At 42.0% G+C, this 26,194-nt stretch overlaps 1 protein-coding gene across 5 annotated transcripts in view; it reads left to right on the top strand.

The window, feature by feature from the left end:
• Positions 1-26,194, top strand: part of LOC4578345 (locomotion-related protein Hikaru genki) — a 126,931-nt gene that overhangs the window by 94,617 nt on the left and 6,120 nt on the right. For 4 of the 5 annotated variants that reach the window (XM_061654448.1, XM_061654447.1, XM_061654450.1 and 1 more), the window contains exons 3-10: positions 13,304-14,077; positions 16,616-16,822; positions 21,885-22,225; positions 22,316-22,478; positions 22,584-22,757; positions 22,864-22,998; positions 23,135-23,278; positions 25,670-25,879. In XM_061654448.1, the coding sequence (XP_061510432.1) occupies positions 13,304-14,077; positions 16,616-16,822; positions 21,885-22,225; positions 22,316-22,478; positions 22,584-22,757; positions 22,864-22,998; positions 23,135-23,278; positions 25,670-25,879 (2,148 nt within the window). The remainder of the gene's footprint in view (positions 1-13,303; positions 14,078-16,615; positions 16,823-21,884; positions 22,226-22,315; positions 22,479-22,583; positions 22,758-22,863; positions 22,999-23,134; positions 23,279-25,669; positions 25,880-26,194) is intronic. The other variant, XM_061654449.1, reaches the window with a different exon arrangement.

The following is a 26,194-nucleotide window of genomic DNA, read 5'->3' as shown; positions in this document are numbered from 1 at the left end:
TCTAGCACAGATTAATAGGAATTATCGAAGAAATTACCACAGAGTCGGTTTAATTTGATGGCGGTGAAGTGACCGGCAGAAAAAGTTTAATTACCGTGACGTCAGGGCATACTAGAAGTCAGATACATTTTAGTTTGATCCTAATACATCATGGCAACTATGTAAAATTAAAAATTGGCACGGCCAGGAACTGGATATGACGAAATACAATAAAAACATACTGAACGGCTGAAGTTTGAAGCTGTCCGTTATTTGAACCAAAACGTTACATCATCTTACTTTTTTGTGCTAATTCTTACTGAAAACGAGTTTTCTTGTAACATATTTAACACAAATTTATTTGAAGGTAATTTTATTTTAAAAAATACTTTCAATATTTACTAACTTTTTCTTGTGCTTTGAAGCACCAGGCATCTCCATTTTGTACATCTTTACCGTGCAACCAGAGATGCCGCATACTTAGCATCGCGCCGTGAATCGTGAAACCAAATTCGATCATATTTGATGAGAATTCTATACAAAAGCAATCATTTTCACGGTAAATATTATTACAAAATTGTGCAGGCACGTGATAAATTTGGCATTTTATGGAATGTCAACACACTATACGCCATCTTGTAGTTGGCTACATACGTTTAGGCGCGAAATTGTCTCGATGTGTCTTGTTGCACGGTTGCATAAATCTGTACCTGTGAGGCAAATTTTACATTGTTCATGATGTTTTTAAAGACTTTAGAGATGAAGTAAATTTTTTTGCACATTTTTCCTAAAATAAATATTCATTTTTAGTTTTCTTCTCACAATTACTTGTCACTTCTTTATAGTCATAAATGCTTTATTTGCTTGCCCATCAACCGTTAGTTGATCAACTGGTATTGGCATTGGCAAAAGCGTTTAATCCATAAATCCTCTCTTTGTCCCGCCGTGACCCACCGTGACCGTTCCATCACGCATCCTGCAAAGCCCCCGCAAATAACTTCCACCAGTCGAAGCAGTCGAGTACCTTACATCGAGCGAGGGAATGCTGTCTTAAACCGGGTTGGTACCTTTTTCTTCTGCACAAAACCCGCAATCCGTCATGACGACCGCCCGTCCCAAAAAAAAAAAGACGAAGGCACGTCGACCTCATATGTTCGCCCTCCCCGTGTCTGTGCGCGCTCAAGTACGTCGGAAGACGCCCGACAGCGCATGGGGAAAAATGGGCAAAATTTTACGTAACACGTACACCCACCACCCTGTTGTATATCGTGCACGACGAGGGCTCCCGTTGATGTACCGCACCGGAAAGCTTTCATTTCCCAAACTTCCCAAAGACCCAACTTGTTGTACCGACCGACGGGTTGGGTTCAAGGGTAATGTGCCCCCCCCCCCCTTTTTTTTTTGTTTTCCCTTCGAGGCTTTCCAATCTCGCAACCTTCTCTTCATTGTTTAGCAACTTTATGATTCAACTTTCCAGACGCTTTACTTCCTACGCTCTGTGCGGGGGTTTGGAAAAAAAACGGGGGATGGAAAAGGATTCCTCCATTTACATTATTATTAGCATTGCTTCGGTTTGGGGCCAAATTTCCTTTTTTCCACCAGCTCCTCTTTTACCCTGCTGCACACCCTGGGCAGCAGCAACATGCACGGGGGAGAATAAAAATCACACGAGCCACGTGGAATTGGAGAACTTTTACCCCGAATGAAGGAGGGAAGTATTCACAAAGTAAAGGGAGTACAGGGGGAGGAAGGAGTGCCCCAAGAAGGGATTGGGCTAAAATTTCATTTTACGGATTGTTCCCATTAATCATGCCGCGGGAAAAGGGTTTATGTTTTCTTTCAATCTTATTTGGCTCTCCGGTGCTTGCCTCTGGTGTGTGCTGTGGGGGCTTTTTCCGAGTGGTACAAGGGTAAGGGCAACCCCCCCCCCCATTTCAGTACCCGGTGTGGCCGATGCGGCTTTATGAGTGATGTGAACGGGGTTTCGGAAAAAGTACACAAATTTCCCGACACCGAGCAGCTGATGCACTGGGCTTTCCATCTGGGTTTGAATGAATTTTCCCCGCGCATGGTGTGGCGTGGCGTGCGCCCATGTGCGAATGTGTGGCACTATGTTTGCACACAGTTTTAAGCTTTCGTATTAGGCGTTTTTTATGTCCGTTCGATGGTGGCGCTCTAAACGAACCTAGGGCCTCCAGCACATAATTTACTTTTGAATTTACTGGTACTGTGGTGTGTGTTTGTGGGAGGGAGAAGAAAAAAGGCATCAAAACGAATGACCACACTGTTTTATAAGCAAAACGAATAGCATGTGGTCAATATGTGTGTGTGTCTGTGAAAAGAAGCATAAAAAACAAGCCCAAAAACCTCTTCAACACATGTGGCGCACACTCGTGACGCAAAACCCGTATCTCACATTCGAGCAGAAGTAGCAAATTCATGGCAATTCTTCAAAGGCGAAACTCATCACACGTGGCTCCACTGTCGGGCAAGGCTTAATATTTCATTACAGCACCGTTTTCCATCTATCGTACTGGTATTACACGTGCGTTTTTTTGGGATGTGTCGTACAAGCTTCTTATAAGAAAGCTCTTAAAAGCTGTAACAGCACTTGACACTTGCTTTTTGCTTCGCCGCTTAGGAACCGTGTGCAGTCGGGTGCAGAAGATTACAAAGAAAGGCGGGTTGTTTTATTTTTTTGCGTTCGCTTTTCCCAAAAATTCCATCATTCCGTCAGCGCGCGGCAGTTGTCTGACTCCAGCGGTATTGTTCACATCCGGCGAAGTACATTTATACAGTCTGCCGGGAACGTGTCTGTGTACTCCCAGCAGCAGCAGCAACAGCAGCAGACAAGTTTGTGTCCTGTTCGTTTCGACTTTAATTACTGCCCCGTGTCTCTGGTGCCTTCGAGGTCGAGGGAGGCGAGCGAGTCGAACATTAACGCGGACGTGTGGCCCTTCCCAGCAGCAGCAGCCCACATACCGCTACAAAACGATTGTTTCTTCGAACAATTAAATTTCGTACTCGGACTAATGAGCTTACACGATCAGCGCCCGGTGCAAAAGAGCGTGTGTTGTCTTGCAGTTGTTGCAGGACGGCAAGTGTTGCTGCCGCAAGAGCAACACGGCCCTCATTGTGTCCGTGACCGGTTCACCATTCACTGAGCAAAGCACCATTTGTGTTGCTGAAATATAAAATAAAAGCCATTGCCGCAGGACTCCCTATCGCCACGGGCCGCCCCGTTGTGTTGTACACCGGTTCGGACAATTAGTTTCAATTGTAGTTGTTGCTGCCCCTCCCTGGGATTCAAGATTTGGACGCGCTGCACTCGCTGCACCGGAATTGGCAATCGGAGCTGCAGCAAACAACGCGGCTGCGGTCGTTGCTGTGGGTTCGCACGGAGTTCGGTAATGAGCTTCGGATTTTGAGCACTTGGCACAAGAAGGTATCCCTGATTTTGTTTCATCCTTTTTTGCTCTCACGATAACAACAACCATTGCTCGGTAGGTGTTGAAATTGTGCTCTGAAGGAGGATGGAAACGATGGACTGAGAAGTCCTTGCAGAGCAAAAAAGCATTCCTCTAGTCGAAAGCTTGTTTTGTATCCTGCTGTGGTTGTTGCGAGCGTGACGCTGGGTACGTGCAGCGACCAGCTGCTGCACTACGTCATCCACCTCATCCGAGCGTGTTTGGTTGAGGTATTCGAGTGAAGTGCCACTGTCTGCTTTGAAGGATAATTTACGAGCCGCGACTAATTGAGCAGGTTTTTATGGGTCTGGTTTTTTCGTTCCCTACCCGTTCCTGTTGTTGTTGTTGTTGAATTCCTCCGTCCCTTTTGTCGTGCCGTGTTAGGTGCGCATCATCATCGTGTACAACAAAGAGATACTATTCCCCTGCCTGTCAGCTCTATCGCTCCCACTACGTTGGGTGCAAATTAATGAAATTGCTTCAAAAGTGGTAGCGCGCAATGCAGTGGGGCCAAGTGTTTTGTTTTAATTAAACGCACTGCCCGGTTTTTTTTTGTTGGCGAGCAGTTCTCGTTCCGTTCGTTTGTTATTGATGAACAGTCGAGCAAACAGTGTGCAGTAAAAGCATGCAAACATACCGTGATGCACGGCGAACAGTGGCGAGACTGTTTGTTTGTTTAAGATCTGTTCCATTTCGGTGGCATCAGTTTTGGCATCTGTGCACTCACCCAGTGATTCCAACAATATCCTTGCTCTGCAAATGGATTAACGTTGATGCAGCGTTAATGTTTTTAGCACCAATGGTCGATTCAACATCCATCAGAGATGGTAAGGCGGCACTAAAAGCGATGTCACAAGTCCCTGAATTGTGCCAATTGAAAGAAGGATTGTGTGATAGATGCTCAAACTGAAAGTAATTCTGTTTACATAATATTGCAAGAACTGCGCAATTCTCGATGGTTCCTTTTAGCTGTCTTCCATACAGTACCGAGAACATTAAGATGTACGGGTTCTGAAAGCCATGCGAGGCTTCATAGAACTAGATAGGTGGCCAATATCGAAGTACTAAGAATCAACTTCTAAGCAGCAGCATGAATTCAGAAATATTCGAAGGACTGAACAACTATTCTTCATACTCCTCAAACGAACTAATGTCCAATGTCTATTGAACGTTTCAGTATACTTATGTCTTGTCCCGAGTCGTTGTGTATTTGTTCCAAAAATCGGTCTTGGTTGCTTCAGCATATCACTCCAGCAATCACTCTGAAGAGTTCTGGGAATTTCGACAAACTCAGGCCAAACTTAACAATCCCAGGTCTTTAAAGAGTAAAAAAAGTCTGTTAAACCTGATAGTAACAGGACGTCAGTTTCTACCTTCACTGGGGCACACAACAACTGATGTCGGTCAAGGCCTGCATGTACCACTACACTGACACCCTGTAGGACTTGGTTCTTTCAGTGACTTGTTTATTCCCCATAGGAGAATAGTCAGTCCTACGTATCGGGGGAACGATCCATTCGGGTCTTAAACCCATGATGGGCATGTTGCGAAGTTGTGCTAGTTGGTGACTCTACTACAAGGCTGGCCAACATAACGTCCATAAATCGCGTTAATGTAATTCGTGACCGCGCTGACTAACGACAGACTAACCTTTTCTACCCATATTGATAACATCGTTATTAGCAGATTCAGCCAAATTCGCGGCCTATTAATTCGCTCGTTAATTGACTTCAATAATCCTTGAACGAATGCAGAAACTCTTCACTAGAGTCGCTGTTCGGCGCATAATGCCCTTTTCTCTTTTGTAAAACCTCCATGGCGTTCAAATAATTAAAATTAATTGAATGATTATTTAATTGATATATGAATGGCAAAACACATCATTATTAATTGTTTGGGAGTTGTAAGATTCGTTTTATATAAATAACAAAATAAATCAATTATTTAAACTGTGTTGTGTTGTGTTTTATTGATAACACTACGATTGCTAATAACGTATTTTGGTTAGAACTTTTTACCAGTGCTGCAAAATGTCGTTATCAATGTCATCAAAAATCGAACAGAAACAAAATCCATGTCAGCGTCACGTACTCAATATTGATAGTCAGGAGTGATTCTCAAAAAGATTCGTGTGACCAATACATGCTTCGTGACATTTTTGCAACCAACTCTTGGTCAGTCACTATGTCATGACTTTTTTACTGTCATCAGTTCTGCAAAATGTCACTGACATAGTTATTACAAATTCCGGGTAAAACAAAATCATGTCAGCGTCACGACTGGGATGATCAGAGGTGAGACTCAAACACTAGTGGTGACCATAATATGCTTGGTGACACGTTGTCCAACCAACTCTTGGTGGCGACATTTTCTGTCGATGATCATTCCAAGAAACAAAATGAGCATACTTTCTCGCTCTGTTTGACTCGCCAGACCATCAAACCAGATCAAACCAGAGTAAGGATGCTTCTGCTCTCTGTGCATTTGGCTGCTTGGGACCACATGCCAACTATTTTTCAAGAATGTGATTATCACCGATGGAAAATGTGGTGACAAAAGTGACTGACCAAGAGTTGGGTGCTAAACAAAATGTCACCAAGCAAGTGATTGATCCACCAACTGTTTGAGTCTCACCTCTGATCATCCCAGTCGTGTACTTAATCTGATTTGAGTTTCGTTTCAGTCATGAGTGTTGGTGACTGAAAAATTTGCATTTTGCAGCACAGTTCACAGCCAGGAAAAATCATGATTATGTTTGCGCCGGCATTAAGCTCAGCTTGTCAATCAGAGTATTAGGTTTGACTCAAGCACTCGTACGTCGCGCTCGGCATTTCATGATGCACTTTCATTGAGTATCAGCAATGAACATGAAACTACCACGGATATGTTCATTGTTTTCGTTGGTGAATATCTCGTGATGATCATGACATTTTGCAGCACTGTTTTTTACTTCTTGGCCATATTTCATTGTTCTATTACTTAAGCCAGTGTATCCATTTCATGAACAAATTCTGTCGTTAGACAGAAAATATGCTCAATTTGATTGATATTTAGTTTACAGTCTAAATGTATCGTTCAATGAATTCTACTCAAATCGATCAGAGTCAATTATGCGTGAATTTAAACAGTTCTGCGGTGCTGTATCGTCTCTAATCTATTCATCCATACTACTGAGCAAAGCATCCATGTAATCGTGAAAACAGTCTTTTTTACTATCGCACCCCTGCTCAATCAATATCATACATTGAATGCGTATGAAAGTATGTATCAATAATAAACATACAATATGCGCACTATATTTGCTTTCAATATGCATGGAAAAACAATATCTTTGATCTTCTTTTGTTGATTTAGTTCCTGGCACTAATAATGCTTTGATGCTACTGAAATATTCATAGCTGGGTTTTTAATGTATTTACTCTTAGTGCATTCTTGTGCTAATAAATTCCACAACAAATCGGTTTAATGAAGTAACGATGTTTTCTTCCTCTTCTTCTAAATATCATTCCTGCAAAATTACCCTTTAAGCGTTGGCGTATTCGACCCACCATATCTGCCCGCATTGCTGGCAGTACGGCACCATTCAGCTTACTTTGAGCGTGAAAGCATTCATTACGCCCCATACCAGCGCGGTTGATGCGTGCATGAGTGTGAGAGCACATGAAATAATTACGGGCGACTAATCCCCTAAAATATGGAGCTTTGGCCCAAAACCCATTGACCCCTTTCCGCTGTTATCAGCGCTTGCATGGGTGTGTGTATGTCAGTCGGGCATCCTCTTTAAAATCGGTAGGATTTAAAGGCGCTTTAAATGCGTTCCGGATTTACCCGCTGCATTGAAGTTGCTTTTCAAATTTAACAAACAGTCCTAATTACTTTTATTTTAAATTATGAAAATGTAAATCAGGGGTTTGAAAGCCCAACCATAATTTAAGTATTAATTATAAAACGTACCTGAAATCATTCAAAGCATTTGGTCAGAACATCCTTACAAACAGAAATCAGCCATACATTGTTCATTGTACCTATCAAATGCAATATGTATTCCCCACCACACATAAAACGAAATAAATCTTCATTTGTCAATTTAGTGCACTGTCCTGTCCCATCATTAACATACGACCATTTTTCGACACTCGTTCGTTGCTTGCGCGATCCTTCCCGAAACCCCCATGTTTTATGCGTCTGTTGCTGTAATACGCATAAATTTCAATGCTCCTCGACGACTGTTTTCCCTATTTGTTTCACGGGGATTTCGTTTTTTCCTCTCTTTTGTTTGCTAACACTCCCCCCCCCTTTCCCCCTCCCCGTCACAAAGTTCTCGGGCAACATAAATCCCTATTTGTGGAATAATACCTTGTTGTATCATAATCCGCGCTGGAGTTATCTCCCAACCAACCGGCCAATCGGAATCGTTCGCTTCACTACACACACACACACACACACACACACACACACACACACACACACACACACACACACACACACACCACTATGTGTGCTGCTGGTTTCTCTTTGATGTTTTATTACCAATCATTTCTCATCGCGCATCTGCCATTACCACTCATTTTCCACTCGTCCGGCGCGGAGCAGCAGCTTAGTGGCAAATGCAAATTTGGAATTGCCAAAACCACCGTCAGCAACAGAGTCGGTCGGTCGGTCGGTACCGTATGGTGGAACTTTGCTTTGGCTTCATTTATGACACGGATAATTTATCCACCGGGCCCGGCTCCACGCCGACCAAACATGCGGCCGCGAGTAACGCTTTTCCGTGCGCCGTACAGCGAACAGTGTCATCCGTCTGGCGTCAAGGTGGCTCCTGGCCCTGTGTGCCTCTCCGGCTCCGGATTGTGCCGACCGGATATTGAAACTGCGCGCGGCGCGATTCCCAAACGATGCCGATTGTCACTCGGATGAAATATGGGCTTCATAAAGAGACATCCTCCGTGGTGCCCCCTTTTGCGTGCGGCGGCCCTTGTGCAAGGGTCACCCGGGGTTGTGCGTCAATGCAAATGGGCCCGGCCATTTGGAGGGCAATGAAATGAGTGCTATTTATTTCCCTGCTGTGCCATGGGAAAGGCGTGCAAACGCGAACGCGATGCACTTGCTAGATAGGGTGAGGTGTGTCGATGGCTTACAGAGAGGAGGCGTGCTGGTTTGCAATGCTGTTGGGTAGGGCGAATAGGTTGCTTGGTATTTGTAACAATGAATTATTTAATATCATTTAAGTAATTTAAAGCACTCTTGTAAACAAATGTCAAATTTGTCAACAATTAATTAAAATGCAATAAAATATTCTATTCATCTACTAAATTAAATCATCCCTTCGGTAGGATATATTTTCTCTTAATATTAGATCTAGTATTTTTGGTATTAAATTGTTGATATTAAACACATAAATTTCGAAAAATACTTTTTCGATTGCTCCCAAGCCCAAGGTGTTGTAACGGTGGTTTATTGTGCATTTCTTACAACTTAAACTAGTGTTGTTTTGCTTAATTATATCGAATTACGACTTTTGTATCCGACAAAGAATTGTGATGTGTAAGCGTAAATAGATTGGTGAATCCTGTTTTGATAGTAGTCTTGATGCCTGATAAAGGTGGTGCGCCATATCCATAAGTTGTTTTAAGTTATAGTTATACCCGTTTTTCCTTAGTGGAACTATGTTGTCTGTGCATGACTCGGGATGACTCGCTGATGATTTTTCAATAACACCACTCGTTCGTACAATTAATAGCCGGCATCGCGAATAAATGAACACATTTTAACAGTCGTTTAACGTTCATTTTGGTTTAACCGAGTACATTTGTTGTTCATTCTTGTTAAAATAAACGTCATAACAGTTAACGACTGCTCGAAATCGCATATAGGCAATTACAGGGAAACAAATTCGAGCAGTACAATTAAACGACTGTTAATTTGTATCGCATACGCTCTTGACGCTTCGCGATGCCAGCTAATAGTGAGAAGAAATGGAAAGAAATAGTTTAAAATTAACAGTCGTTAAAAATTAAGCAGAGTCGTTAAAAGTTGCTAGATTTTGGCATCGCGAACGCATTGAGTTTATTTGGGAATTTTAACGACTGGTCCTATGCCGTCGTTAAACAAACGACTGTCAAGAGCGTATGCGATACAAATTAACAGTCGTTGAATTGTACTGCTCGAATGTTTTCCCTGTAATTGCCTGTATACAATTTCGAGCATTCGTTAACTGTTATGACGATCGTTTATTTTAACAGGAATGAACAACAAATGAACACGGTGAAACCAAAATGAACTTTATTCGACTGTTAAAATGTGGTGTTCATAGAACACTCCAATGAATACCTTTTAAACATTGGAATTTATCCTTTCTTTGAAATAATGTTCAAATAAACGGTGCCCATTTTGCTCCGCATGCTCATTTTGCTCCTTTTCTTTTCTACACGTACGTATAAGCCAATGTTTAAAATATTTAATTCATTCAAATGTACGATAACTGATAGATCTAGCTCGCCCTTTCTAATTTGACATTAGAAATCGAACAAAAACAGTCCCTTGCTTTTATTATACTTAATTACTTTTTGCAACATTTTGCTGCTAAGAACAAAAAAAAACATCATTTTTCTACTAACATTCTACGTTGTAAACCTTTTATGTGTTCTTGTATTTTATATTGAAGACAATAGAAAATGGTTTTGACGTGCAAATTGAAATAACGATTTCTAAAACCTCTTGATAAGACATATAATTTCTGTAATATAATCCAAAAGGTTTAATAAAATGTATATTAAAAAAATCGTATTATAAATGATACAATTTATTTTCCTTCTTTACAATATCGCCATGTAATTCGATTTTGAAATCCCTAATGAATTCATGCACATCAGCTGATTGTTTGAAGACCCAGCTCATTATTTTTTACATTTCATATTCAATATTCCGTAGGTACAAATTCTTGAAATCCTTTACCATAAATTGCTCTCGACTAGCAGCACTTTTCCGCCAACCTAACGCAATATCACTGCACACAAACGAGCGCACCAATCTTTTGCGCCAAACAGTTTGGCAAGCGTGCTGTGAAACAATGAATTCACCAGCGGATAATAATGCTGCCGATCTCAAAGGAATAAAAAAAACAGAAGGGAGGTTTTAGAATTTCGCGAAACGCATCGCGCGTACCGTTAGAAGATTGCCCCGGTATGTTTGCGTACGCGAGCCGCTGCGAAATTGACCAGCGGAAAGGTTCCGTTAAACATTTCAACCCACCAATCACTAGCGAGATAGCATGTGTTTTAGGCTGACTTGTACTTGCGTGTGTGTGTGATTTGAGTGTAAATAGTGCCTCATCGTTTGCACACTGGCCAGAGCAGCACCCTAACCCAGTTCGGTGCTGTGGACGTTATGATCGATCTGCTATAACTATCACGCCCTGCACGTTAGTGCGAATGGTTCGCTGCACTTAAAAACAGCGACCACTGAATGTCCGGTGGTCGAGTTTAATGACCAACAGCGCCCGAGTAAAGTGGGCTAAATGAGTGTGTCGATGGGGGTATCGTATAATTTGGGCTTAATTTTCCCTCACCAACTAACCCATTTGTCTCGCACTTTCGGTCTGGGCCTTTAAATCATACATTATAGAGCTCAATTTATGGAAGAGGATGGTGTCGGTTTAATTGCACAAGCTTTCGAAAAATGGCCCCCGCTGGTCCTGTACGTTGCAATCACACGGACCGAGGAAGGGCATTGTAACAGAACGAACCGATTCAACTGGGCTTTGATGTAAGTTTGCGTCACTAAAATTGCACCAGTGGTACAGCAAATGCGTGGTATTTGCACAATAACGCAGGGTTGGGAAAGGGACAGAGCTGCGAACATTTTCGCAGAATATAGTTTTAATTGATCTCCGTGCGCTATTAAACGCACAAATGCGAAACCATCCGCCCCACCCTTCGAGGGCTTAACGTCATCGAAGTAATTGAAATTGTTGGTTTGTAAAATGCTGTGGTTTTTCGCCCATTACGATTAATGATCGAAACCCGAACCCGTCCCATGCAGGCTTGCACCGGCAACCTACATCCTGTCGAGCAATTACATTCAAATGTCCTGCTTTTTTTCTTCGCTTGGTTTGCTTCGCATTAAATTTGGTGCTTGATTTATTGGCCAAATTTGCAGCTGGTGGTACAATTTTAGTTCCAATTTCAAACCACTCATTATGGAGCTTTTTTCAGGACCCTTTTTCGAGTGTTATCGCAATAAAACGCTATTATCGTTTGTAATAAGATTAAACTCGAGCAGCAATCGATCGCAATCGGTGTCGACCATAGGTTTTTTTTCAATTATTTTCGATCAATTATCACTGTGGCGGGATTTTACGATACCATCACCAGGTTCATGAGATGAAAAGGATTACATTTCCGCAGTTTAAAGTGTTACAGCAATGTAAGCGTGCATTAAATTTCTATGCAATTGATGCATCGCATGTGCTTGAATCAACCATACTTTGGGGCGCATTAATTAAATAATTAATATTAAATTGATGGATTAATTGCACACATGCAATGTGCTGATGTGGTAAATGTAATTATTTGATTTGTATTAACGTCTAGCATACTTCAATTGAACATGAACATATCCTTTTTCTGGTTATTTTTCTCCAATGGAGATTGATTGTTTGACTGTGATGAAATCCATAAAGTAATATTTAGAATTTTGTTAAAGACTTAACATGCAAACCATAGAAACCGAGAGCAAATTATTGCTTTTTACAATCGCCCTTGGCTAAAGTAAGGTGTAAAGATGCAAAATAATAAAGAAGGATTAAATAAATCAGAAACAAACACACAATATTAACAAAGCAACCAAAAAAAAAACACGAGAAAAACCAATGATCTAAACTTGTAGAAGAAAATAGTATTCAAAAGTAAATGATAGCACACAGTAAGGCTCATTTAGTCAACGTTGGAAATGAAAATGAAAAATATGGGACCTCAATAATGGGACCCTTCACGATTCTAGTCAGCTTTTTGTATGGAGTTTGACAGTTGGAGGTTGAAATCATGTAAACACTCTATACAAAACCACACATAAAACTAGCCTCCAATTTTCAGTCTAGATTGTTCTAGCCTCAAGGCTAGAATTAGATTCGAGTGCCTGCTCGAAAACACGGTGTTGTTTACATTTACCCCAAGGTGTATTAAAGAGATCAGGTGGTGGAATTTAGAATCAAAGTGTATATAGTATAGGTGATTTCATAGCATTTTTTTAAACTAATTTTGAACATCACTAACAGCACTTTTGACAGGACGGGTGAAAACTTTTGCTCAAACAAGCTTTCTGGAGGCTTGACGAATACACAAAATACTCTTAAAATATTCATTCAGAAGCAGAAGCGATAAAAATCGGTCTTCTATATTCATACACCTTGGGATAAGCCAACCTGTATATTATACCCACTTAGATAGCTGCTCGAAAACTGCTTTACAAAGCAAACAGCTGACAGGCCGATATTTCAGCCTACGAACTTAAAACGGAAAGGGCCCCAATTTTAAATTATTAGCGTATGAATAACTAGAATATAGAGGGATTCATAGAAGGGTGTTGGCCCAGTGTCTTTTTTGCATAAACTGATCACTGGTTTAGCTCTGCTCTCTGCTTTCAAAAACTATATATAACGACCCAGTAGAATAATAGACCAAGACACTTTTTAAGAACTGATTCCAGAAGCTGATCCCTAAACATGATTTGAACTTGAATTTGATTTTGAAGCTTGTAAATTTCAACTATCAACTGAAAATCGAATATCAATTTACAAAAATAACTTATTACACCCATAAGTAACAAACCCCTTTGACTTCATTTCCCATCTCTTTCAGAAACATCGACCGGTTGCCCACCGCCGGATTTGAAGATTTCCCGACCCCGCAAACAGTACGCTACCACCGAGCCCCCGTTCGTCACGTTCGAGACGACGCAGATCTATCTGCCGCAAGATTTCACCACCGCCGACTTTGAGCTGGTCGAGGCGGGCAAGTCGGGTACGAACGCACTGCGCAGCCATGCCGAGACCGGTGGCCAGAGTGGGTCCTCCTCCTCCTCCCTGCACGGCGGCGGCGGCTCGCACGACACGTCCTTCTGGTGGGAGCTGGGCATCCAAAATGCGGAGGTGCGCGAATCCTTAGCGGCCGCCTCGTTTCCTGCCCGTTCCAAGCGCGCGACGGTGCCGAGTCAGCGGCAGCGGCAGCACAACCACCACCATCACCACCGTCGGCGCCGTCGGTCATCGTCGGGACCGCACGACCACCTGCTCAACCTGGAGGAGCTGTCGCCGGCCATCGTGATCAATAACATCTTCAACGAGAACGACAGCGACCACAGCGTGTACGATAATCTGTTCCTCAACAGCGGAGCGCCGGACGCGGACGAGGTGGACGAGCGGGAGGCCGACAACGGACCGGACGCGGGGCAGTATCTGGACAAGAACGAGATCGAGGGCGAAGAGATCATCGTCGAGATGGGCGACAATGGGAGCATCATCCGCCGGCGGGTGAAGCGCAAATCGGGCAAGACGACGGGCGCGCTGAGCCGTGCCAAGGCGGGCAGCGGTGGTGACGGTGGCAGCAAGAGCATCGCCCGACATCATAAGCAGGGTAAGTCAGCGCGGGTAAAATTTGGGATGAATGAAGCGAGCGAGGAGCGGGGAGTGAAAGAAAAGTGGTAACCAGAACTTTTCCAACGAAGTTTTTTTTCGTCGACTCTCGAGGCACGTAGCCGGCGCTCGTAACGACGCTCCATTATAGTTTGGGAACGGGGCAGCAAGTTCGGCAAGTCTGCATCTAGAAGTGACTTGTGATAGCTGCACATTCGACGCTCGACAGTAGGAGGCAGTTTAGTATTACTGGTTTACCCACGGAGTCGATCAATCCTTGCCGGTGATACTGCGAAACGATACGTGCGACGTGGTGGAAGGGCTTCGTTAAAAATCTCTTTCTTGCGAAATTTTGGTAGATCGTAGAGCGGTAGACTGGGCAAACACAGTGGATGTGGATTCGGGTTTGTTGATACACAATTTGGCCAGACCGGTGGTTTTGCTGACAAGGATTGAACGGATTCCAATCGAATCGGTTTGTTTGACTTCTGTTCAACAAGTTCCAGCAGCTTCGGCTAATCGTATACACGGTGGGATAATTATACGGGCGTTGGAAAGCCTTGGAAATGGAATCGGTGTGTCTGTTATGCTATGGTTATATGTGTGTCCATGATGTGTTACATTGAATATATCGATTCATGCATCTTTGAATTTAGTGTTTTTTTATGTCCTGATATCCATTTCTAGTTCAACTATCACGTTGATATTATACGAAGATATAGCCTCTTTTTGCTATGGATAATCCTCCACATTTTTGTATTTACATGAACTCCTTTAAGCCTTTAGATTGTTTGTGTATGGAGTTAACAATTTGTTCACTTCATCTAAGACTCTCAACCATTGATCTTTTGTTCGAAAAAAGTTAGCTCAGAGTCATCATGTATTTCCTTTTGTTTCGATTCTTTTTTGAGATGTTAAACACTTTTTAAATTATTCAAATGTCTTATTACTACTTAACAAACCAAACAGAAAGGTCATTGTATATTTATTTTTATGTTAATTATTATTTTGATATTGTTGACATAATTCAATGATTAGACCATATGTTGCATATGTTTTCTTTTTTTGTATTCTTTACTCTGCGTCTTTTTTATGTTAATGTGTTTAAATGCCTTTTTACTACTTTAATATTTCACTTCATGCTTATCTCTTTCTGAAAATATGTTATGATTTGTTTTATTTGCAAAAGGATTTTTTGTCAAAATTTAGATTTTCCATTTTACGGAAAGTTATGTATTGGTACTATAATTAATTGTTTTTGTCATAATATTTTGATTCAATTGTATAATGATTCCGTATTTAAACACTCTCCATTATTTTGTCTTTCCAATTCTCTATTGGATTAGACGACTTGCATTTTTGATTAAATATTTTCCTATTATGCAGAATAGAAGTTATGCCTTTCTCTTATAAGATCGTAGGCTGAAAATTCAACCTATCAGCTGTTAGTATTGTTTTTTAGTTTTGGAGTAGCTATCAATGTGGGTATAATATGCAGGTGGGCTTATCCCAAGGTGTATGAATTTTGAAGGATGATTTTTATCACTTCTGCTTCTGAATGAAGATTTTGTGAGTGTTTTGTGTATTCGTCAAGATACCATAAAGCATGAGCAAAAGTTTTCACCGGTCCTGTCAAAAAGTGACGTTTAAATTTGGTTATTAAACACATGCTATGAGATCACCTAGTCTACATGCATCTTGATTCTAGATTCCACCACCTGATCTCTTTAATGCACCGTAGAATGAATGAAAACAAGATATTGTATTGGGCCAACTGTCAAACTCCATATAAAAAAGCTGGCTAGTATCGTGAAAGGCCCCAATATTAGGTATTTTTATAAATATCAAAAGATTCAGCATGAAAAAGGTTACATAAAATATTGGAAAAGTTAAGCAAATATTGCACACCGTTTGTAATGTTTGAATATAGGATCCATCAGATGCAGCAAATTAAACATGGCTTCGATTTGAAGCCTTTCATTTGAAAGGTAACGTTTATTGTTAATTTATCCTTTGAAGATGGCATGTGACATAGTTATTCGTTTTTTGTTTGTTTGTTGTAAAAATTCGCCAAACATGAAACTTTACAACCGTGATTGATGGAGTAAAAATCGCAATGATTGACAGGGAAAAAATCCCATATTTGAGATCCCATAATAGAGAAAAAACAGCACTACAAACACACGTATCCATTCGAAAGGCTTTCCAACGACCGTGCCCGTGTGTGTTTGATCCTCAATGCAAAGCGATCGATGTGTGGCGATAGTTGATGATAGGTGCACGATGGATTAAAAAAGAAGCTTTCACACAGCCGGAAGCGGAAAGTTGAGTCGGGAAACAAAAGAGCACCGCTTGGGAGTAAATCCGTTTCGGGGCGTTGTGAGGGGAAAATGAGAGAAAAGCTCATCAAACAAAACAAAACAAAAACACGGCAACGGGTGTGTACCGAGTATGGTGAAAATCAAAGCAAAAATCAATCCACCAACCAACCGATACCGTCCATCCACCTTTCCCCCACACGCACCACCACCACCAACAGATCAAACGAGTGCGGACGGCCTGGAAGCGGTCGAGCTTGCCGAGGACGGTACTGCCGGAGGTGGCGGTGACCAGCATCAGCCGGGCGGGGGTGGCCGGGGCCAGGTCCGGGTGAAGCGCAAGTCGGGCAAAGCGACCGGTGCGCTCAGCCGGCCGAAGGGGGCCAGTGACAGTGGCAGTAAGAGTATTAGTCGCAATGCCAACAAAGGTGAGCTCAACCGATCAAACAAAAACAAAACAAAAAAAAAAAACATCACCACCCAAGTCCCGCGATCACGCTTACCCCGGAGCACTACCGCTTTCGCCATTAGTCAGCATATTGCGTAAAAGATTGGACAATAGGGCAATATACGCCAGCTGCTGAAGCGGGAGAGGAGCAGGAACAGCAACAACAGAAAAAAAGTTTAAATTGAAATATTTACAAAACAAAGCAAAACAAAACAAAAATCCCACATATACCGGAAACAATTTTCACACACGCGTACAGGGTGGTTGATATGAGGGGGGAATTATTGGAAAGAGGGAAAGAGGAAAAATGCGCACAAAAAAATACAATTTGCATCACAGCTACGTATGTACTCGCGTAAGCTTGAAGTAATACCTGTTGACTTGTTAGCATTGTGTAAAGCTTACTAGCAACAAATTCGCGAGCAAGCTCCAGCTCTCGCAGCATAGTACTAACATAATAACAGGAGGTATATGTTGCAAAGCTCTAATCAATACCCATATTAATCAGTTTGTAGTTTTCAATAGGCATTGCTAGAGGTTTCAAATGAATAAAGTTTGAAGGGGGAAGGCAGAACTCATAAAACATAATTTAAAAAGGTTTTTTTTACTGAGTTCCTGACATTTGTCATGATCTGGGCAGCTTTCACGAGATAGAATGAGGACTTTTAGACGTAAAAAACTCTGTTTATTTAATGATATTGGAACACAGGAATGTTTTCTTTCATTCACTGATATCAGCAAACTTGTTCGTTCTGTACGCATTCCAGTCTTTTTGCAAAAATGAGTGTTATGGGGTCATTCATAAACTACGTAACGTCGACTATGAAAGCTTTTTTCACTTCTCCTCCTTGTGTAGTAAAATATAACACTAGAAGCAACTACTCTCAATCAAACAGAACAGTTACGAGTTTGTACACTCCTCTCATCCCTTACCTGGGTGAGATCATTTTTAAATTTACTGTAAAATAGTTATTTTATTGAATTACAATGGAACCCCTTACAGCGAGTTTAATCCGTACCAGTGACTCACTCGTTATGCGATAGACTCTTTCCATTGTAATTTGTATGCGAAGTGAAACAGTTGGTTTAAGGACCACGAATGAGCGAGTATAAATGCACATAGGTCTCAGCACATAGACCAATATATTGCAAGATGTTTCCCTACCATTACTATTCATCCATTTTTTTATCAATGATTGAGTCAACAGTTTAAAGTGACCGATTGAATTGCTGCAAAATAAAAATGCTGCAAAAAAACTTTATTTCATCAGATTGTGTCTAGGAATAGTTCATTGCTCAGATGTTTGACTTTTTTTCAATTTTTTCGATCGCCTTTAAGAATTTGATGTAAATATTTTGCAGCACGAACTAGATTTTTAATGATTATGATAAATTTTACTCGTTAAGAGAGGTTTTATCGAGCATTTACACTTTCTCGTTAGGCGAAAAACGTAACGGTGAAAGATGCAGCGTTTCGTAATTTATGGATGATCCTCCATACATCTCTGATTGTAAAACACATTTTTGCATACCTCAGGATTGTAAACAGCTCGACATCGCTGTCTGTTTGTATTCACCGTTGTGTTTGTTTATAGATTATTTTTATTTTGTTTGTTCATTCCTTATTGTAACGTTTTTTCTAGTATTTAAAAAAAAACATCACATTTTTCAGTATGTTTCGAAGGACAAAATACCATGATTCAATATGACTACTTTTAACTAGGGCTCAAATTTCAAAACCTCAAAACCTCGGATATTTCATAAAGTTAGAAACGTTTGTTATAGAGTAATAGCGTAGCAACCTATCAAGCAAAACCACAGTTAATGTTTTAATTGACAGTACATACAAAAAGATGACAGAAACACTAACCTAGCTAAAGTTTTTACCCATAACCCACTGTTTCAGGTGTTTTGTCTTTAATGAAATAATTCTATTGCCAGAAATAAAAAGGTTTAATGTGTCAAAATACACATAACAAGATGCAATTCAGCTTCAGAATGTCTGATGTCGATAAAAAAGTATAGTAATTTTAAATCAATCATGCTAATTCTTAGGCTAATGATTGTTTGAGGTGTGTAGCAGGAAGTGTAATTAGGGCTAAAAACAAAATTCCCATAATTAGAGACTGCAATTTGACACGCCCCGATCGTATCGGGGCCGTATGTAAAACGAGCTCAAAGCCCACCCTGTACGTGTGCATCCATCTAGCCCCTGCACACCTGCATCATCTGCATCTGCACCCGCTGCTCCGCGTTCGTCCTTGTCCCATCGGGTGATGCTCGCTGCTGCACTCCGTTGTCGTTGTCGCTTCCCGTTCCTGCATTCCTAGCACTATGTTTACCTGTATGCTTTTGCGCTTCTAACACATTCTGTAGGTGTGTGTGTGTCTGTCTGTTTTCGCTTTTGCCTGGGTATGCGTACTTTATTAGCGTCCAATTTCGCAACTCACCACGACGTGCCCTCGTAACAAACTGCGACCGAAAAAGTAAACTTTATTTCAGACGTTTCCAAATTGTTCCCTTCCCGTTTTGCCCGATACATTCTGCCCTGCTCCAAATCTGCGTGGAGCTGTATAAAATTGGTTATCACAATGAAATAAAGTTGAAGCTGAACTTTCACGCCACCGATGACGTTCAAACGATAGGGGCCGAATGGTGCAACGCTTTTGCGCGCGCTTTGACTCGTTTATTATGCTTCGTAGCGGGTGATTTTAGTTTAGATGGAAAGCGTGCGAGCACATACATTGCACCCCATAGCACACATACATATCCGAGCACACACACACATACTCATAAATGCACGCAACGATGCACTGGCGCACGTACAATGTGTAGTATTTTGCGATATTTCTACATTTGCATTTGGGTAGCTTTTTTCCTCCGTCGCGCCATTCGTCAAACTCGCCTGATTTGCCTCATCTCGCAGGAACTTGCACCTACGCTTCCGGTCTCCATTTTCGCTCTACACACACACACACGCACACACAACGTGGCTCCACGCTTGCAATAATACAGTGCGTTCCGAAATAAGGTAGCCTTGTTTGCTCCATAACACATCCAGAGTAATTTACTTAAAACCATGACATTGCATACCTTCGGGCGAATAAACAGGATAATAAAAGGCAAACAAGTTATTCTTCAATATGGTGACAATTAATGGCACTTATGACTCGGAATTTGTCAGTATGTGTCAGTATCAGTATGTGTATGGTTATGTTTGTGTTTGAGTCCTGAAACAGATGATTTTTTTTTTAATTTGCAATTAACAGTTTGCTCCCGAGTTATGCGGCTAATGCGTTCCGAGGACACCAGCGTTAAATGAAGGGTTTTTTTGCTAGTGGTTATACACAGTAAATCATAATAAATAATGCGATCATAATAAAATAATTTCTGCATTTGATATTTCATTGGTCAGTTCAATTTGCTTTTAGAAGTGTAAATTTTAGACAAAGTTAGATCACCCAAGCTTTTGGTTGAGAACTGCGTAACTTACGCAACTTCTGCTTTATAAGGCATACCTGAAATAAAACCACAAAAGTCATGGATAATTCTTTCTTGAACTATTTTCTACATACGCAAACATGTTTTCACTACCTTTTTTGCCAATCGCCAATGTCCAAATGTATTATTCATTCAAGATTAATGTAACACTGTAATGTAATACACTGTGCAAATGGGATTTTGGCCTCTCTAAGTCAAATATTCAAAAAATCTTATTGGCTTCATCATCCAGTCAAATACTATAAAAGTCTCTTTTTCTAATAGTAAAGATTGAAAATGGGCAGAAATGTACTATTTGCATTTAGAAAAGTGTTAGATAATTAGAACAATTTCAATTTCTAGATTTTTTATGGTTTATTTTCAAAATTAGATAATAAAAAAATCATATATTTCCTAATTTTTTGTTAATATCTGGTTGAAACTGTCGTATGATCAATAAATTATGTATTTAAAGCTATGTTTTTATTACACTTACTTTTTTAATAAATGTATTCCTACAGTTGAAGGATTGCTTTATTTCAGGCAAATTAAAAAAAAATCAGTTCATGAAATAGCTAAGTCGTACTTTATTGCATTCCAATAGGATCATCAAGCCTTTTGCTATTCTTTCGTTGCCAAATGTTTCGCTACTAAAATTATCTTATCATTAACTATTCGTGGATTTTGGTTAATGCCTCCATTTCGGAACACACTGTACCAGCCACCACACAGGCCCTTGCAGGCGAGCGTGCCGAAAGCGCGATCGTTTTCGGGACGGAACGCTTTTGCAAAAGCGTTATTTTCACATCTTCTCACCATCTTACGGGAAATGAAGCCGTATCCTGGCCCCCGTCGATTCTTGTACAGCGAGGGAAGGGAGGATCGAGGAAGGGGTATCTCATTCCACTCCCCACCATGCGATGCGGGCCGGCTCATTGAGATGCACAGCGTGTTAGTCCCGATTCTTCAACAACTCAACTGCATCCACTCGACTTCCGGTAGATTCAAGCGCGGCGGCTACCATCACCACCACCACCACTATCATCTTTGCCCAATGCACTTGTGTTCTTATTAAATGCGTTCATGTGTCTCTATGTGTGTGTGTTTTCTTTATGAAGTAAGGCTTACCATAAGGCTCCATACGGCCGCTGCCAGGCGCAGCACGAGCACGAGGGCTGCTGCACCACGTTTCCTGCGGTTTCCAGTTGATTGGCATTATGGCTTTGCTTTTCCGCTTGCTTGCGCTGCTTTTGCAAGAAAATCATTTTCCGTCCGCCACCTGCACCCCCCTCCAAATTCTACCGCTTCACACTGCACCACCTTTGCCTATTGTGTGCGTGTGTGTGTGTCTGTTTTGTGTTGAATAGACAGGGCTTCCTCCAAAGAGTGCCTTCTGTGCTTGAAGTGTTCACCCTGCTTCAAGCACAGTAACCTCGACACAGACACACACACACACACAAGCGCGTTACACACCCTCAAAGCCCCAAGACCTGTGGCAGGAACTGTGAACTTTCTGATTTTTAACTCGCCCCAACTCCACCTCCCCCCACGCGCACTTACAGGGCAGTACGATGAGGATGGCAGCTACGTGCCGCCGCTACCCGACTCGGCCGAAAACCCTGACCGGGAGGACAAGGAAAGCGAGGAGGTCGACGAAAGCCCGGAGCTGCACCAGTTCCGGGAGGTGTCGGAGGTGCGCTTCCCGGGCGAGGTCGGACCGCTCGGCGGGCACCGGCTGTGCAAGATCCAGTGCATCCGGGGCCACTGGGTCGGGCCGCTCTGCGCGATGAACGAGCACGAGCAGGACGAGCACGGCCAGCTCAAGTTCGAGCCGCTGTACAAGCGGTGCGTCGTCGATCACATCCCGCCCCATCTGCTGCTGAGCTACAAGAACGTGTCGGTGGTGAGTAAATGAACCAGCGCCAGTGCTGCTACTTCACGCTTGAACCCATCTTCACTCTCTGTCTCTCTCTCCAATCCACTCCCCATGCAGACACTCGGCTGGGATCTGCCCCACGGACACACGCTCCAGGCACGGTGCCGTGATCTGGGCCTGTACAAGCTGCTCGGCGAGTCGAAGGTCCTCTGCTCCAACGGGCTGTGGGCACCGAAGATGCCGTCCTGCGTACCGACGACGCTGCTAACTAATTACTCTGGTAATTGAGCTGCACACTTCACCGAACGTTAAATTATGTGCCAATTTTTCACGCCCCCCCCCCCCCCCCCCCCCCCCCCCCAAAATGTTATTGTTTCATCCACAGACGACAGTCCACCATCGATCCGCATCAAGGTGGGCGTTGGGTCGGCCGCGTACGAACCGTCGGGCGTGCTGGCCGTGCTGCCGACCAGCACCATCCATCTCGACTGCATGTATCCGCGCCGCCGCGGCTCACCGGAATGGACCTGGACCGGTTGGTTCCGGCAGTATCTCACCGGTAGGTGGCGCCCGAATCGACATTTGCCTACCTTCGGGCGGTTAGGGGGCGGTTTTTTCCGAAGGGAAATTTATTTTCCGTTTTTTTTGTTCCTTTTCCTCATCAGGCTGGTCAGCGGTACCGGAGGAGAAGGCATCTCGCTATCGGCTCACGATTAAGGACATACAGAATCAGGACTCGGGCACGTACACGTGCGCCTCCCCCCGTGGGCTAACGAACAGTATCGTCATCGTTGTGGCCGGTACGTGTTCTCTCCCCCCACCCCCTTCTGGGGGACTCTTTGTGTCGCCAATCAGCAAACACAAAACGCTAACTTTTCTTGCTCGTAAACGTTTCTTTTTTGGTTTGTGTCATTCTTTCCCTCTGTCCCTGAATAGTGTCCCAGTGTGCCGCACTGACGGAGCCGAACCCACCGCTGTCGCTGCGGCTCGAGGGCATCAAACTGGGTCAGCGGGCGCTGTACCGGTGTCCCCTGGGTTACATGCTGCAGGGTACGGCCAACGCGACCTGTCTCGCTTCCGGTAAGTTAACCGTTTACCGATGGGGGGGATTCGATTTCATAACTTTCTGTCGCTTTGTGCGTCATAATTTGTCGGAAGAAGTGTTATTGCTAGCCTCCGGGCTGTTCTGAAATTGTTAGAAATAGTTTTCATACGGAATCATTGGAACAGGCTGTAGAACCGTCTCCGCAATTCTCTATGAGTGCTGTCATACAGACAGATGAGACTGAGTCTCAGCAGCTTTAATCGGTTTGATTTTACTCATACTTATTAAAGATGCATTGTGTATCTGTAAATTACAAAAAAATACTTTTTCGTAGTCAAACTCATGAAAATGAAATGAAATCAATTAGATGCATGTGCAAAAACTGCAATCAAAATACAATTTGTAAAGATGTGAAGCAGAGAACAAATTTCAGATTCGAATTTTAAGCATTACTTAACATCAACCTCCGCATACGTTTACTTCAAAACATGAGCACAAGTAAAATTTACACTTTGGTAGGCTGTATGCTTGAATTGGCCTTAGGATTAATAGCCCTTGAAATATTAGTTATTTACCATGCCTCTTTTCCTTTTATACATGCATTTTTTTATTTACATTTTTATCTTCCTTTGAGAATTGATTTTTTTTTTGTTAAAATTGATATTCTAGTTAATAACTAACCATATTGCATACATGTAGGCGCTTAAGCCTCATCGTCAAGGGTAGTAGTGTGAAAGTAAACAGTAAAATATGAAAAGACATTGCATACATTCAGGCGATCTGGGAACAGATAAACCAGCTGTTTACCGAGCCAGTTTTCATTGCTTTTAGCATTATTTAACACTCTAAAGCAGGGGTCTCCAAACTACGGCCCGCGATGAGTTTTTAAAGGTTTAAATTAATAGCTTATTTTTTCACTAACTAATCAAAATATATGTTTTTACTTTTGAAAGATGAAAATCAAGATTCAATACAAGAAACAGAATAAATTTGATACATTCAGTAAGTATTTTCTAAACAAAACAGGATTTGAACTTTCAATCATTCTAAAGGTAACGTCAAAATGGCCCTCAACAACGTTATTTGTGAAGCAATGCGGCCCGCGATCTGAAAAGTTTGGAGACCCCTGCTCTAAAGAGATGGTTACAAAAGCTCACATGTCATAATGATTAATAACATATTATAACCTCATAAACAACAACATTCCTTGTATAGAAAAATTATTCGAATGGAAAATGGTAGCTTCACCGAATTGTGAATTCTGTGAGAAAATAGAAACCCTTAAACACAGATTAGTATATTGCATTAGAATTAATAGTATGCATAAAATGTTACATGAATTACAACGGAAAGCCCTCTTAATATTTACAAAATATGAAAATATGCTGCGACCAGAACTAAGTAATTTCGCACAAAGTAAAACATTAGTAACATTGAAGTCATTTATTCATTACGTTCAGTTTCGAATGAAAAAGGAAAAGTGGATATAGTCTTAGAAACCTTAAGTTATTATTTAGCTTAAAGATATAGAGAAATTAATTTAGTGCTGTTAAATTATATGAAATAATACCTGAAATACATTGTTCTATGTATAAAAAATAATGCTTTTCACATTGGAAACTTACTCAGTGTTTGGCTTGGAAAACCGCCTGAAAGTATGCAATATGTTAAATGACTTTATTTTTTACTAGTTTTGAGGCAAAACACAAGTTGATTACTCATGAAGTACACCACAATAATATTGTTGAAATATTTGAGCAAAAAAGTAACCCACAAGCCTCTAAGCCAATGCAAGCAGAGAACCGACGAGGGGTTGTTTTGACTTAGATACAATTTAAAATTTTATACTGAAATATAATTTTATAAGTATTTTTTGACAGTAACATATTTTGTTTGCATACCTTGAGGCGCTCACACAGAACGATGGTAGTAGCATCGTGATAAAAAGATAAATTCAAAATATGGCATACATTCAGGCGCTTCAATAAAAAATCATCTCCTGTTCGAGTTACTTCATCCAGTAATAGTTACGAACAAGTTTTCTGTACATTTTAGCTACCAGAAAATAATAAAAACAATAACCAAACAAACAAACCACATATTTGAAGCAGATACTTTCCATTATAGAGTCTAACGTAAAAGTTAAAACAATACCTACCTGAACCTATCTGAAATCTCCGTACGCATCTATGTACGAAGGAAGATTATGACACGACGCTTCGTTTAACCGTTCTATCTCAATTATAATCAATTTTCTCACGTTCATCGCTGACTTTGTTAGTGTGGGGCTAATAATAATCCTTCACCGTACCGCAGTTTTGCTAAACGTTATCCTCTCGCAAACCCATTCCATCGCTCTCTCATAACTTTGTCTCTCTTGTTTCCCTTTCTTTTCCCGCTTCCCTGCGCTCTTCTGCATCATCTAGGAAACTGGTCATCACCGACGCCCACCTGTCATCCGATCCAGTGTCCCCCGCTGTTCCTGGAGGATCCCCACCTCAGCCTGGTCGAGCTGAACACGTCCGCCTGGGGCCGGGCAGTGTTCCGCTGTGCCTGGGGCTACCGGCTAAGCGGCCCGCCCGGGCTGGAATGTGAACCGAACGGACACTGGAGTGGACCGATACCGCGCTGCCGTGGTATGTCATTAAGTATCTGTGTGTGTGTGTGTGTGTGTTTCGTCCGTCCAGCGCCAGTAGTCACACGTTAAGGCTAGCAAGGCTAGAGCGTTTAGGATGCGGCAGCGTAGCATTTGTTGGAGGGAGGGAGCGCCTGCCGCAGATAGCATTCTTGACATTCTCAGCACCACATTATCAACACTTCTACACCATCATCCACCCGCCTCCACCCGCCGCCATATTCACCCGTGCTAAATTAACCCTACGCGCCGGGGTCGGCTTCATTCATTTCATTAACCAATTGGCCGTACGGTGGATGTGTGTGTGTGTCAGGGA

Source organism: Anopheles gambiae, chromosome 3, assembly GCF_943734735.2.
Source record: "Anopheles gambiae chromosome 3, idAnoGambNW_F1_1, whole genome shotgun sequence".
In the NCBI taxonomy this organism is placed as follows: Eukaryota; Metazoa; Arthropoda; class Insecta; order Diptera; family Culicidae; genus Anopheles; species Anopheles gambiae.
Note: the sequence above shows the minus strand (reverse complement) of the source record. Positions and strands in the feature narration are given on the sequence as shown.